Source organism: Ailuropoda melanoleuca, chromosome 2 (assembly GCF_002007445.2).
Source record: "Ailuropoda melanoleuca isolate Jingjing chromosome 2, ASM200744v2, whole genome shotgun sequence".
In the NCBI taxonomy this organism is placed as follows: Eukaryota; Metazoa; Chordata; class Mammalia; order Carnivora; family Ursidae; genus Ailuropoda; species Ailuropoda melanoleuca.
Window position 1 is genome coordinate 61500597 of NC_048219.1, and position 15480 is coordinate 61516076.

The 15480-nt window shown below is 33.4% G+C and overlaps 1 protein-coding gene across 18 annotated transcripts in view; it reads right to left on the reverse strand.

Annotated features, from left to right (window-relative positions):
• HFM1 (helicase for meiosis 1) overlaps positions 1-15480 on the reverse strand; it is a 103152-nt gene that overhangs the window by 68070 nt on the left and 19602 nt on the right. For 15 of the 18 annotated variants that reach the window (XM_034653882.1, XM_034653874.1, XM_019806885.2 and 12 more), the window contains 12 exons: positions 11600-11670; positions 10998-11130; positions 10191-10342; positions 9554-9631; positions 9181-9339; positions 6100-6300; positions 5931-6019; positions 2558-2601; positions 2349-2450; positions 1811-1956; positions 807-901; positions 36-169 (listed from right to left, as the gene is read on the reverse strand). In XM_034653882.1, the coding sequence (XP_034509773.1) occupies positions 36-169; positions 807-901; positions 1811-1956; positions 2349-2450; positions 2558-2601; positions 5931-6019; positions 6100-6300; positions 9181-9339; positions 9554-9631; positions 10191-10342; positions 10998-11130; positions 11600-11670 (1404 nt within the window). The remainder of the gene's footprint in view (positions 1-35; positions 170-806; positions 902-1810; positions 1957-2348; positions 2451-2557; positions 2602-5930; positions 6020-6099; positions 6301-9180; positions 9340-9553; positions 9632-10190; positions 10343-10997; positions 11131-11599; positions 11671-15480) is intronic. The other 3 variants (XM_034653879.1, XM_034653877.1, XM_034653872.1) reach the window with 2 other exon arrangements.

Below are 15480 nucleotides of genomic sequence, written 5' to 3' on the forward strand. Positions count from 1 at the left end.
AAAATTTACTACTTTTTCAAATCAAAGTAACAAACCATAATGAGATGGATTTTTCAAAGCTCTGATATAAAGCAAAGTTGATCGTATCCATTCCAAAGCAATATTCACATCTGTGATGGTATGTAACACTATCTCTGCATTTAAATGTTCAATAAGATGTCTGTGTAAACTAATAGAAAAAAAAAACCTTTGCATTAGTAATACGTATCTCAATGCCATAACCTTACCTTTTTAAACTGCAATAATATTTTGAATAATTCAGTAATTGAATATAACTGAATAATATGCTCATTGCTATATTAATAATAATCCATGAAAGATAACTTAATTTTCAAAGACATAAGAGAAAACCATAAAAAATCAGTTCAACTGTTAAAAAAATTATAGATTTTTCTCTATCCCGTGGCTCCAGAAGATATTATTACTTAAAAAGAGTGGAGAGTGAATATTCTCTCAGAGTATTACAATCATATACTTCACTAAAAGGTCCCAGATTGCCTATCTCTCTATTATTAAACAAATTTTAAAGATGTAAAGAGATGTGAAAATTATAGTCTTATTACTAATTTGGCCTTTTATAACAAGGATACATGCTACCACATGCTAAGAAACTACTGAATAAAAATATTATGCCACCCTCTTTTTTAACTATTGAGTTTCTTAAAAGGACACAAACTTTCTACTTAGATTATTGAAAAGTTTCAAGACAATGGCCTTAGAAAATCTCCTAATCAAATTTCCTTTTAATACGTGAAAAGGAAAAATATAAGCAGTATTAATATCTTTTAGAATATTTTCTGTATTACCTGCTTTCTACAGTGTCACTACAAGCTAACATCTGAATATACCTCTCTTTTGTACTTAATCGAGTCATAATAACTGCAGTAGCTGTAGTGTCAAACTGGAAAAAAACACACACACACACACACAGACAGAGAAATGTAGTAAAAAAGAGTACATGTTGGTACCAGTCCTCTTTAAGAACTCATGAATTTCATTTTATATTAAGCAGTCCCTGTCTTAAACAACAAAAGCCTTAAAAATGCCTCTGAATTTGAATGTTCACTGAAAATTTAATTTAAAACCTTCCAAGAGTACAGGTGTAAAAATATTAGTTTGGTTTCAGTGTAACATAATTTTAGTAATAGTAAAATCAAAACAAACTTAGGCAACTGGATAAAAGTTATAAGATTTGGTATAGTAACAAATGATCTAATTGATCTTATAAAAACTATGATTTATAAACATAATATTTTGACATTCTTTGAAAAGGTATTCTTCCTAAATGTTCCCTTAATAACTATACGAATGACTTCTTTAAGTATTTGCCTAAAGAGTAGGACATGTTTCGTAATGTACATGGGCTAATTTTTAATTGTCACAATATCTGGGGACCATTATTGACATTTTGTGCTAAGACTCGGTGATGCTACACATTCTGCAATGTATGACAGTCCTACACAATGAAAAACTGTCCCATCTAAAATGCAAATAGCATCCCCATTCAGAACAAAAAACAAAAATCAAAAAACCCTCAAAACCAAAAACAAAAAAAACTTTTGATAGTATATACACATTCATCAACCCAACCATCAGCCAAGAGAAACTCAGGGAATAGAGGCAGCATGTCTCCTTCGGTGAGACTTGTTTTACTTCTAGGTCTCCATTAAGGTAGATTTTCCGTTGCACTTATTTTTAAACCTAATTTGAATATGAAATGTTAATCTGTTTAACAAAAAGTACACAAAAAAGGTTTTTGCTTTTTACCTTATTTTAAAACAAGTTACAAAAATAAAATATTGTCACTTACTTGAGGTCGACCAGCTCTACCAATCATCTGTAGAATATCTGTTTCACTGTACTCCTCAAACATTCCTCCAGCATAATGCATTGTAGATTTTATAACTACTAGGTGAGCAGGCAAATTTACTCCCATAGCTAAAGTACTGGTAGTAACTGCATCAGATTAAGAAATAATACTTTCAAGCCATATAACTGTATTGCTTCAGGTAGATATCTTCTTATAAAATATATATTCTTATAGATAAAAACTCACACATAGGGAATTTAGGAAAAACAAAGAGGAAAAGAACATTACAATATGAAATAACACAACTTAAAACCAAAAACTATTAAATTCTTACTTTTCAAGTAGCACTGTGTTCAGTAGCATGATAAAGAACTGAAACTGCCAGAGTTTACTGCAGCACGTATATGCATGGGTAATTACATAATTTTAGATTCTTGGAAGAGAAAGAGAAATAAGCCAGAATACTTGAACTTTTTCTTTTTTTTCTCTTAGTTTTCCGAAATATCTTATAATAGCCACAAGAATGTGTTTTACTTACAAAGAACTGGTAGATCTCCAACAGTGAAAGCTCCTTCAACTACTTTTCTATCTGACAGCTCCATACCAGCATGATGATAAGCAACACCATGTATTAAGATATCTGTAATAGAAATATATAACCTGTTATATGCTGTTAATTTTTCATCCATAATTGACTCCTTTTATGTGTAGCTGAAAATTCTATTCAAAAATAATCTCTAAACTTACCTCTCAGTTTTGAATCTCTTATGGAATATGCACACTTCTGTAACCTATTTTAAAAATACCATAAAATTATTAAGAGTTATTCCCATTAACATAAAAACTCTTAGTTTAGTAATTATTTTGAAGCTACAGATATTAGAACATTTTCACAATATCATTGTTTGAAAATCACCTTTAAGAAGTAGACAATATCTAACTTTCATATTCAGAAGTCCTTAAATTTACAACTCAGCAAAACAAGAAACAATTTAAAAATGGGCAAAGGATCTGAATAAACATTTTTCCAGTAAAGTTATACAAATGGCCAACAATACATGAAAAGATGCTCCACATCACTAATCATCAGGGATAAATGAACGTCAAAACTACAAGGAGATATCACCTCACACCTGTTGAATGGCTAGTATCAAAATGACAGGAGATAACAAATGCTGGTGAGGATGTAGAGAAAAGAAAGCCCTTATGCACTGTTGGTGGGAACAGTAAACTGATACGGCCACTATGGAAAACAATATGAAGGTTCCTCAAAAAATTAAAAATAGAACTACCACATCATCCAGCAATTCCACTTCCGGATTATATCTAAAGGAAACAAAATCAGTATCTCAAAAAGATATCTGTACTCCTATGTTGATTGCAAAATTATTCAGAATAGCCAACATATAGACACGACTTAAGTATCTGAGACAGATGAATGGATAAAGAACATTTGATACACACACACACATGCACATAATGGAATATTATTGAGTCTTAAGTAAGAAGGAAATTCTGCCTTTTTCAACAACATGGATGAAGCTAGCGGGCATTGTGCTAAGTGAAATTAGCCAAAATGGTAATAATATGGTAATACAGACAGTTGATTCCCATATTATCCCACCCTGCTTAAGAAATTGAAACTGAGAGAAGTAATGTGCCAAGTGGAACACAGCTAGTAAAGTGGCAGCACTGCAATCCAAATCATGGTCTCTAACTTTATACTCTTTCTTTTTTTTTTTTTTAAGATTTATTTATTTATTGTGAGAGAGAGAGAGAGAGAGAGAGAGAGAGAGTAGTGGGGGTGGGGGGCAGAAGGAGAAAGGGAGAACCTAAGCAGACTCGGAGCCTGACAGGGGGCTCCATCTCACGACCACGAGATCATGATCTGAGCCAAAACCAAGGGTCAGTTGTTCAACAGCCTGTGCCACCCAGGAGCCTCTCATGTTGTTTCTAATACCAGCATTTCATTCCTGGAAAAAACAAGAATAAAAAAGGGGGATGGGGGGGAAGGAGAGACAAAGGGTGAAGAAAGAATTGAAAGACAAGAGAAATTTTCCTTGAGTAACTAGGTAAAGAGTGGGAAGTGAGAAAAGGAGAGATATGATATATGCTTCTGTATAAGAAAATAATTAAAACAAAATTAGCTAATTTGGGTGCAGCAGACAACAGGAGAAAAGGGAAAGGATGGAATGGAAACTAATTTTAAGGGTGCATACAGGTTAGCTACTTCAGTTATTTACTCTTATAGATAGGTTCAGGTTCAAAATGCTAATTATTAAGTATTCATCTTGGGAGGTTTATAGTCATTCTATGTGAATGATGCCACTATTACACAAAGAATTCTATAAGTTTTAAAAATTTCCTTCATAGTTAGTTTTTGAGCAAGAAAATAAGCCTCATTGCTTGACAAACACATTTGTTTCTGACTAAAAGTCACATGGCCCAACTTGATCAACTAGTTTATTCACCCAGGTAGAAGGTTCCAAATTACTCATCGCTACTTACAATCTCTTTACTCTATAGCTACACTTTTTTTTAAAAAAATTCCATTTTACATTTATACTGCTACTAGTTTTATAATGACCTGGTCAGTTGGGTTTTGAAACCCCATCTTCGCTAAAAACATTTAGAAAATTAATAATCAAGAATGTTAAAAAACCAAGTGCAGCTCGTATGGAAACTATTGATTGTGATTTGATTATAAAAAAGGTTTTTGCCAGCAAAATGATCTAATGGATGCATACATTCTCCCAATATTCTTGATCACTGCCCATAAGTAACCAAGAAGTTTTCTGGATTAAAACCAAAGGCTCAGACCAGGTGATTAAAATAAAAAACTTTTTAAAAAGGCTTGGGAAACATTCTCATTATGAGAATACTACCAATTAACCTCCTGAAGTTAACTAAGAAATTCCAAAATATAGAAATATTTTGTTATTTTAATGCATGATACAACAGAAGAAGTATTTAATAAAAAGCTAAAGAAACCAGAGTACAAAATAGCTGAGCATGTTAGACAGATTTAGAAACCTTAGTAACAGAATCTGGGACTTGATGGGCAAAAAGAAGTCTTATAGGAGTTGCTAGAACACGAGTGGTCAAAGGGGAATTGAGGTAAGCATCAGTCTCTTTTTCTGGTCTACACCAACTCAAAATGGCATCCCATTCCTTTTCACTCAATATATCCAAAATACAATCATAGTTCTTTCTCTCAAACCAACTCCTCTTCCAGTATTCCCCCATCTTAATTATACAGCACTCCCTGGTTGCTCATGGCAGAAACCTATCACTGGCACCTCCCACACCTTCTTCCATAACTTTCTGCAATCAATTTCCAAGTCCTGTTTATTCCTACTTCTAATTATATCTCAAATGTATCATTTTATCTCCATCAACACCGACACCTCCTTAGTTCAAATCACCACTAATTTCTAATAGTTTGAGACGTTCATACATAAGCAATTGGCGATGTCAGTTAGGCATGTACTATAAACTAGAGTTCAGAATGGAGCTATAAATTTAGGAACTCATAGACACATATACGAGCATACATATATTCTTTGAACCCATGTGATAGATACAAATACCAGGAGTGTGGGATTAAAAAGAATGAACCTTGAATAGAACCTCTAGAATGCCAACATTTCAGAGTTGGGTAGAAGAGATGAAAAGAGGACTGAGAATGAGCAGCCAGCAGAGTAGGAAGAAACTTGGTAGAGGATGATCGCAGCAGCACAGAGTCCAGAGTTTTGAAATAAGGTGGGAGGGATCAAATGTATTAGAGGCTCCTGAGAGGGCAATAGCAAGATTAGCCTCAGGGAAAAATTACAAGAGATGCCAAACTCAAAGTGAGTAAAAAAAATGAAGACAGCAATATGAATAATCTTTGAAGAAACCTGGCTATGAAATAAAGAAGACAGGATCATAGTGTCACTAAGATTCACTCTCTCACTTAATCTTCCAAATTACTATTATCCTTAATTTATAAATGAGGAAACTGAGCTTAGAGAGGCTGAGTAACTTGAAAAGGTGAAGAAACGAACCCAGTTTTCTCATCTCATCTAGATAATCCCTAAATGTCTTCCTATCTCCAATAACAAAAAAAGAAAAAATATACCTCTGTTTCTGTTCCACAGCCATAATAAATTTAGCATCTTTCACAAGAACAGAAGCAGCCTGTTGCACACCTTTCCTTGTTGCACAAAACTAAAAATAAATGAATTCTTGGATTAATTATATTAAAAACTGAACATTACACTCAAAAATAAGCAACTAACAATCCATACCACAAGTGTGGGTTTCTGATCAGAGTACGTTTGTATAACGCTGGCAATTTTGTAGTTGAGGGTTAAATCAAACTTAAATTCGGTTTGGTTACTTCTGCAGGGAAATCCAAGAACCACTTTCCGAAGTTTCACTGGCCTATGTCTTTCATCCATTTTCAGACATACCGCAGGTCTTTCACCATCTGAAAGCCATTCTGCAATCTTTAAATAACAGAAACATACATTAAAAGTTTTTTCTAGTCAAGTTTTATGGCTAAACATAACATAATAATAGACCACTTTTAAAGACAAGGTATAAAAATAATTAAGCTGTCTTTTTCAGTATTATATAATCCAGTGACACCATCCTATTCATATATTGGTAAATATTATTGGTAGCAGTATTTTAAGATTATTCACACTTTTCAACATTGTAAACTCCCAATTAATTATTATTATTTGGCTTTATTTTCCTTCCCAAGAATCCAAAATAAAATTAAAATTGATTTTGGCAGAGAAACTGAATTTCTCACTATCATTATAAGCTTCCTATTTTTCAGACCTTTGCCTAGATATGCATGACAGATCTTTTGAGTTGTGCTAAATAATAAAATAGCAAAAGAGTAGCAAAGTAATGGCTGGCTGAGATTGGCAAGGGTTGAAAAAAAATTTTTTTTAAAGATTTTATTTATTTATTTGACAGAGAGAGAGAGAGCCAGCGAGAGAGGGAACACAAGCAGGGGAGTGGGAGAGGAAGAAGCAGGCTTCCAGTGGAGGAGCCCGATGCAGGGCTCAATCCCAGGACTCCAGGATCATGCCCTGAGCTGAAGGCAGACGCTTAATGACTGAGCCACCCGGGCGCCCCAAGGGTTGATAATTTTTAAACAAAGAGCAAATAAATACTTGAGAGATGACAGTGCCCAAAGCACATTTTAGACTCAATGCTGGAGTCATTTGTTAATTTCTGAAGCTATGGTGAGCAATCTTTATCTTCATATAACCTGGTTAGTAATTAGGCTTCATGCCTGCTCTGAAACTGACCATTGCTTTGACAAGAAGATGGAATAATGAATTTTTAGTTGCAGGAGAAGGAAATATTAAAACATTTTCAAGGCTATCCTGTGTGCAAATAAATCAAACAAGAATTTAATTTGAAAGAAGCAGAAAGCCAAGTGTAAAGACCTTAATTTGGAGAAAATTGAGGAAGAAGATTTGTACAAAGGGACAGGAAAGTAGCATTCACCAGATGTAGTGATTATCTCAAAGGGCAAAAGAATTTCAAGAATTACAGAGTACTGATATTTAATGACTGCTTACAAATCAATGAGAAAATTTCATTATCCCAATGTGAAAAAAGGGTAAAGAACATGACCTGGCAAGGTACAAAAAGAGAACTTAAAGTGATTGATATATTAAAAATATTTACTTCAGTAAAAATCAAAGCAGTACAAAATTTTAAAATAAAGTATATTTTAAACAAGAAATTTAACAGCTATTTATTTTTTAAAATTTTATTTATTTATTTGAGAGAAAGTGTGCACAGGGGAGGGGTAGAGGGAAGAGGGGAAGCAGACTCCCCACTGAGCAGGGAGCCTGGATCCCAGGACCCAGGGATCATGACTTGAGCCAAAGACAGACACTTAACCAACTGAGCCACCCAGGTACCCCAACAACTATTTAAATGTAATAATAACAATAATTTATTATAATACCCAGTGCTAGAATACAGAGAAATGGCTGATGGTGGAAGTATAAATGACTACACCATTTATTGAAAGCACTGTTTCCTTAGCGTTTTATATATCCTTTGACTCAGTTATTCCACTCTAGAAGTTCATCATAGAGAAATAATCATGATGTTTTCAAAGATATACTAACTTCAGCACCATTTACAATAGCAAAAATGGAAATAACCTTCCATCATTAAAGCATTAGACAAATAAATTATAATAAAACCACAAAAATTGTATTAAAGAATATCTAATGACATAGAAATGTCTGTAGGTGACATGCAAGTCACAAAAGAGCACACATAGTATGATTCCACCTATATGTCTGGAAAGACAAACACTGGGTTTCTGCTGATTACATATACTTAAAATTTTTCTCTATTATTTTTGAATATGAACGAAACAGGTTGTTAACATAAGAACTGGAAAATGAATAATTTTGCCAAACTAAAGATAAATCAGGCAAAATTTTCCATTGGATTAAACAATATGGGAACTATTTGTGAAATTTCTAAATAGCAGGCAAAAAAGTCATACTGGGTAGGCTGAGAAGTAATTGGAGTGAGGAACAATTAAACCATACTATTTTTCAAGAAGTTTGCCCAAATATTAAAAAAAAATTAGGACATATACTCATTATAGCAAGTATAATACTGTGTACAATTATTTCTCTACCTGTGTAGCCCATTAACCAAGAGATCCTCCTCAAGGGCAGGGTCTATATGTTTTCACTTCTGTATCTATTATTAGTGCTTACCATAATGGCAGTCACATAGATGTGAAAAGGTGGGTGGTAATCACCTAAGCAATTATTTTCATTCTCCACCATACTTTGCTATACAACTAGAGTCAGGTGATTATAACAACCATAACAAATTATTAGTCATTATGAGGTATCTGAAACCCATAAAAATCAAGACTTTTAGATACTAGTAAACAACAGACTTGTACCAAAAATGTTTCATTAAACCAAATCAACCAGGTATTAAGGCCTAGTACTGCCATACCTATGAGATCTAACCATAACTTTCTACAACATACTTTCCTACTAAATTGGTTATGGGATTTACAGGGAAAAAAACCTTACTTTCCTCTAAGATTAAAATGACAAAATATTTCACTAGTCATAAAAAAATCTGATAGACTAAAAAAAATTGTTTTAAAGATTTTATTTATTTATTTGACAGAGAGAGACAGCCAGCAAGAGAGGGAACACAAGCAGGGGGAGTGGGAGAGGAAGAAGCAGGCTCCCAGCGGTGGAGCCTGATGTGGGGCTAGATCCCAGAACGCCGGGATCACGCCCTGGGCCGAAGGCAGAAGCTTAACGACTGAGCCACCCAGGCGCCCCAGATAGACTAACATTCTAACTTACATCCTCAGCATTTGGAATTGTTGCAGATACAGCTACAAATCTCATTGGAATAATTGTGCTGCTATTTTCAGAAGTAGGAGATAAAGACTGTACAGTTTTCATTCTGCTGACTACAACTTCAAGAGTTGGTCCACGATTTTCATCTTTTACAACATGTACCTAAGAAAGAAATCAAGAAAAAAATGATTAGCTATAAGAATAAAAAACTAATCAATTAAAATCCATAATAACATTAACACTCTTAAGAAAATAAGCCTTTCCACTTGAAGGGATAAAACAAACATATAGTTTGGTTGAAAATGTCTTCTTTCTTTCTATCCATTCTAATCATCAATTTATATTTATCTCTGAAAATGAGTAAAGCGTTCGCTACCTCATCAATGAGAAAGAGTCTAACCAGCTGGACCAAAGAGTTGTCTCTCCATTTTCTAGTCATGCTATCCCATTTTTCCTAAAGAAACAATGCAAGTGGTTTAATATGATAAGAAATTATAATAAATATTAAGATATCAATAAAAATCTTAACATTAAACAATGGGCAATATTTTAATATGTCTTAAAAGTATCCTGAAAAAGATTTAAAGATTAAAAACATTTTAAAGGATCCTGATAGTTTTACAAGTGCTTAAAAAATTAAACCCCATTTATTTTTAAGTTTAACCAAAAATATTCAAAATTACAGCCTAATTACTTTTTTAAGACCTACCAAGGTCCTCCCTCTGCAATACATAATATTTGGATAAAAGAATACAAGCAAAAAGTATGATTACAAATTATCCTCAATAACAAATTGCCTATTCATATCTTTTGCCTATTTTTCCCATTTGGTAATTTATCTTTTACTTACTGATTAGTGTTCTTTATATAACCTGAACACTAGTACTTCTTATGTTTTTTACATTGCAAATATATTCTTCTACTTTGTATTTTCTTTTAACTTTTATTCTTGGTGAAGAGAAACATATTTCTAATAAACCAAGGAAATATTATAGAGTATAAATAACACCTACTGGAGTTGTCATAATAATATGGGCATGCTGAATCTCAAATAGGTCATCCATTACTGTATCTCCAGTGAGTTCTTTACAATTCAATCCTATTGGTCCAAATTTTTCTTTCCAATCATCAAAACGCTGACTACAGAGGGCTTTTATTGGTGCCACTATAACAATATAAGATATTTATTTTGAATGTCAGTGCAATTTTAAAATTATTTTCACAAACATTGGCTAATAAAATTAAGATGAAACTATACAACTAGGTGCTGCTTAATATTTATAAATTGAAATAATTAAAAATAAAAGCATATTATTTAGAGATATAATCACCAGAATGAACTAAAAATAGAAAAAGAAGTAATTGTTCAGGGAATTGTAACTAAGAGTGGAGAAAGGTAAGGCAGGAGATTATTGCTCTTCATTATAAGCCTTTTTGTGGTAATTTATTTTTTTTAACCATGTACATAAATTACTTAGATGAAAAATTTCAAATATATATATACCTAAGAAAGGACAGTAGAGGTTCCTATGGAAATTTGTCAGAATTACAAAATGTTTGAATTTATTGTTCTTATTATCCGTTAAAAAATAAACATGTAAAGGTCAAATTCTCAATTCAAATATTACTTTTCATTTACAACTCTGGGAAAATGTGCTTGGAATTTAATGTAACAGACAAGAGCAAATGTGATAGGTCTTCATTAAAAATGTATGGAGAACCAAATATTAATTCCTATGGCTTGAACTTAATTTTTTACTTTTGCCTCACTGGTTTTTCATTATTATAATTAATTACTCTTACAATATATAAATACTTACTGTAAACAATTTTAATGTTTGACCATGGCAATGGGACTTCCATTAATAATCTTGTTATAGCCAGTTCAAACACTACAGTTTTCCCAGAACCAGTTGGAGCACAAATCACAAAATTCCTATCTGTGTAAAGAAGCTAAAAAATAAAATTTAATCAATCATTGAATATATAGAATTTTTCATTCACACTCTCAATTTGTTAGAAAATATGTAAGAAAAACTCTCTTGAATAATAATTCAAATTATTTTCCCTCTAAACTATTAAAATTCTAACCTTTCTCTAGATCCACAACCCTCAAAAAAAACCCCACCACTATCAATAATTTATTATTTTGTTTTATTTGAGAAAGTAGTATGTTAGACCTAGAAGAAAATAATTTCTTTAGCTTCCAGAGAGATTTTATAAATCTAATATATATAAACAAACCCACCTATGAAAGTCACATGCACTCATTTAGCAAGCATTTTTTGAGTTCCTATAAGGTACCAGTCACTGAGCATGGCATTGGAAACATAAAAACAAATGTGATCTAGTCCTTGCCCTTAGAGAACACACAATAAAATAAAAAGAGGCAGATAAGTAAAAATCATAATAAAATACTTACATCATCGAAGGCTTTGGACTGTACGTAGTTGAAATATGGGAATTCCTTGAAAATACTTCTAAATATTGCCGCTTAGAACAGCATTAAGGAGTCAAATATTTCAGAATTTTAAGAATTGGTTACTTTAATTAATTAATTTTTTGGTTACTTTTAATTTAAAAATTCAATTAATCAATATTTACTTTGATAATATTTAATGATGAGGCTTTAACATCATAAGAAAGGAATTAATAGATATAGAGGGAGGGACCAACGTGGCAACATAAGAGGCTCCTGAACTTTCCCTCCTCCCACAGATGCACCAAATATATAGCTACACATGGAGCAATTCTGAGAAAAATCCAGAAATTAGTTAAGTGACTCCTACACATTGGGTGAATGAAAATACCCACAATGAAATGCGTAGGAAAGTCTGAGACAACTCTTGCCCTAAATCCCATCCTTAGTACAGCATCATACAATTGGGAAGGAACTCCCAATTCCCAGCTTCTCCCTGAGGAGCAAAGAGTTTGGACCACACATCTAGATCCCTGACCTTTAAGGCTCCCACCCACAGGATAAGCCCCCACCTTTGTAAGCCAACAGGGTTTGCATTCATGAGACCCACAGGACTAATGCAAACAAATGAGCAGTTCTTAAATGGGCACAGGAAGGACCCCCCCCCCAACTTCCTCTACAGATATACACATTCAGGGTCACTGCAGAGGAAGCAGCAAGTGTTCATCTCCAGTTTCTACCTGGAAAGGATTTCACTGCATATTTTCTCAGCTGCTACCTCAGGTTCTGGTTTCTAATCAGCCTGCACCTAGCTGCTAATTACAACCCTCCCCTTTGGGACACTGATACATTTAAGCACAACTACCAGAAGCCACTAAGAGCAAAGACAGTGGGTTGCGCAATCAGAAAGGTTTGAAAGGCAGCTAGGAGCTTGGGCTAGGTTAATTGATGAGGCTCAAAACTGGGAGAGGTGGATATTTTATCCAATGTGTAGAAACCAGCACAGAGGGTTAAGGAAAATGAGGAAATGGGAATATGTTCCAAACAAAAGAACAAGATAAATCTCCAATTAGTTATTTGCCCAATAAAAATGCTCACCAAGGTCAGGAAAGCAATGCATAAACAAAAGTAAGAATTTCGACAAAGTGATAAAAGATATAAAAAAGTACCAAACAGAAATCCTAGGGATTCAACATCAGACAGATCAAACAGAAGAATCAATGAACTCAAAGATGCAGCAATGGAATTAATCCAATCACAGGAGCAAAATGAAAAAGAATGAAAAAAAAATGAAGATAGCTTAAGGGACTTATTTTATACTGATAACAAAGCCAGGTAAGGATATTACAATAAAAGAAAACTACAGGCCAATATCCCTAATGAACATAGATGCAAAAATCCTCTACAAAACATTAACAAACCAAATTCAACGGTATATTAAAAGAGTCACACACCCATGGTCAAATGGAATTTATTTCTGGAATACAAAGATGGTTCAAAATCCACAAATCAATCAACATGATACTCCCATATTAAAAAGTTAAAGATTTGGGGTGCCTAGCTGGCTCAGTCAGTACAGCATGAGACTCCTGATCTTCGGGTTGTGAGTTCACGCCCCACATTGGGCATAGAGCTTACTTAAAAAAAAAAAAAAAGTTAAAGATAAAAATCATATGATCATCTCAATAGATGCATAAAAAGCATTTGACAAATACAGTATCTTTTCATGATAAAAACTCTCCAGAAACTGGCTAAAGAAGGAATGTACCTCAATATAATAAAGACCATATATGACAAGCCCACAGCTAACATCATGTTCAATGGCAGAAAGCTGAAAGCTTTTGTCTAAGATCAGCAAAGAGACAAGGATGCCCACTTTCACCACTTTTATTCAACATAGGAGTGGAAATACTAACCAGAGCAATTAGGCAAGAAAGAGATATAAAAGGTATCCAAATTGAAAAGGAAGAAGTAAAACAGTCTCTATTCACAAAGGACATCATATTATATAGAAAACCCTAAAGACTCCACCAAAAAACTGTTAGAACTAATAAACAAATTCAGTAAAGTTGCAGGATACAAAATCAAGATACAAAAATCAGTTACATTTCTATACACTAACAACAAAATCAAAAAGAGAAATGAAGAAAACAATCTTATTTACAATAGCATCAAAAAATAAAATACTAAGGAATAAAGTTAACCATCCCATTTACAATAGCATCAAAAATAAAATACTAATGAATAAATTTAACCAATAAGACACTGATGAAAGAAACTGAAGACACAAATAAATGGAAAGATATTCCATATTCAAGGATTCAAGAACTGATATTGCTAAATTGTAAATTGCCAAAGCAATCTACAGATTCAATTCAATCCTTACCAAAATTCCAACTGCATTTTTCAGAGAAATATAAAAAAATTCTAAAATTCATATGGAGTTACACAAGACCCCAAATATCCAAAGCAATCTTGAGAAAGAAGAACAAAGCCAGAGGCATCATACTTCCTGATTTCAAACTGTGTTAAGAAGCTACAGTAATCAAAAACTGGATGGTATCGGCATAAAAACTAGACACCTAGATCAAAGAGACAGAATAGATAGCCTAGAAATAAATCTGTGCGTATATGGTAAATAAGTTTTCAACAAAGGAGCCAAGAACTAGGAAAAGATAACCTCTTCAATAAAAGGTACTGGGAAAACTGGATATCCACATGCAAAAGAATGAAACTGGATCCCTTACACTATATACAAAAATCAACTCAAAAGTGGTTCAAACACTTGAACGTTAAGACCCGAAATCCTAAAACTCTTAGAAGAAAACATAGGGAATAAACTCCCCTACACTAGTCTTGGCATTTTTTTTAGATTTAAAATCAAAGGCAAAGGCAACAAACTCAAAAATAAACAAGTGTACTACTTCAAACTAAAAAGCTTCTGCACAGCAGAGGAAGCCATCAACAAAATGAAAAAGCAACCTATGGAATAGAAGGAAATATTCGTAAACCACATATATGATAAGGGGTTAATATTCAAAATATACAAGGAACTCATACAGCTCAATTGCAAAAAACAAATAACTCAATTTAAAAATGGGCAAAGGATCTGAATGGACATTTTTCCAAAGAAGACACAAATGGCCAACAGCACATGAAAAGGTGCTCAACATCACTAATCATCAGGGAAATGCAAATTAAAACCACAATGAGATATCACCTCACACCCGTTAGGATGTCATTTACCAAAAAAGACAAAAGATAAATGCTAGTGAGGATGTGGAAAAAAGGGAATCCTTGTACACCGTAGGTAGGAATGAAGGGGTACCTCCATTATGGAAAACAGTATGGAGGTTCCTTCAAAAATTAAAAATAGAACTATCTTATGATCCAGCAATTTCACTTCTGGGTATATATTCAATGTGGGGCTTGAACTCACAACCCTGAGATCAAGACCTGAGCTGAAATCAAGAGTCAGACATTTAACAGACTGAGCCACTCAGGTGCTCCCACGGTACATATTCAAAGGAAACAAAATCAGTATCTCAAATAGATCACTGTATTCCCGTGTTCACTACAGCATTATTCACAATAACCAAGGTATAGAAATAATCTTAAGTGTCTGTCAAGAGACAAATGGGTAAAGAAAATGTGATATATATCACACACACATGCATACACACACAATGAAATATTATTTAGCCTTAAAAAGGAAGGGAATTCTGCCTTTTTTGACAAATTGGATGAAACTGAAAGCCATTATGCAAAATGAATTAAGCCAGAAAGAGAAAGACAAATACTGCATAGTATTACTTATAAGTGGACTCAAAAAAACACAAAAGGTCAGGGGCGCCTGGGTGGCACAGCGGTTAAGCGTCTGCCTT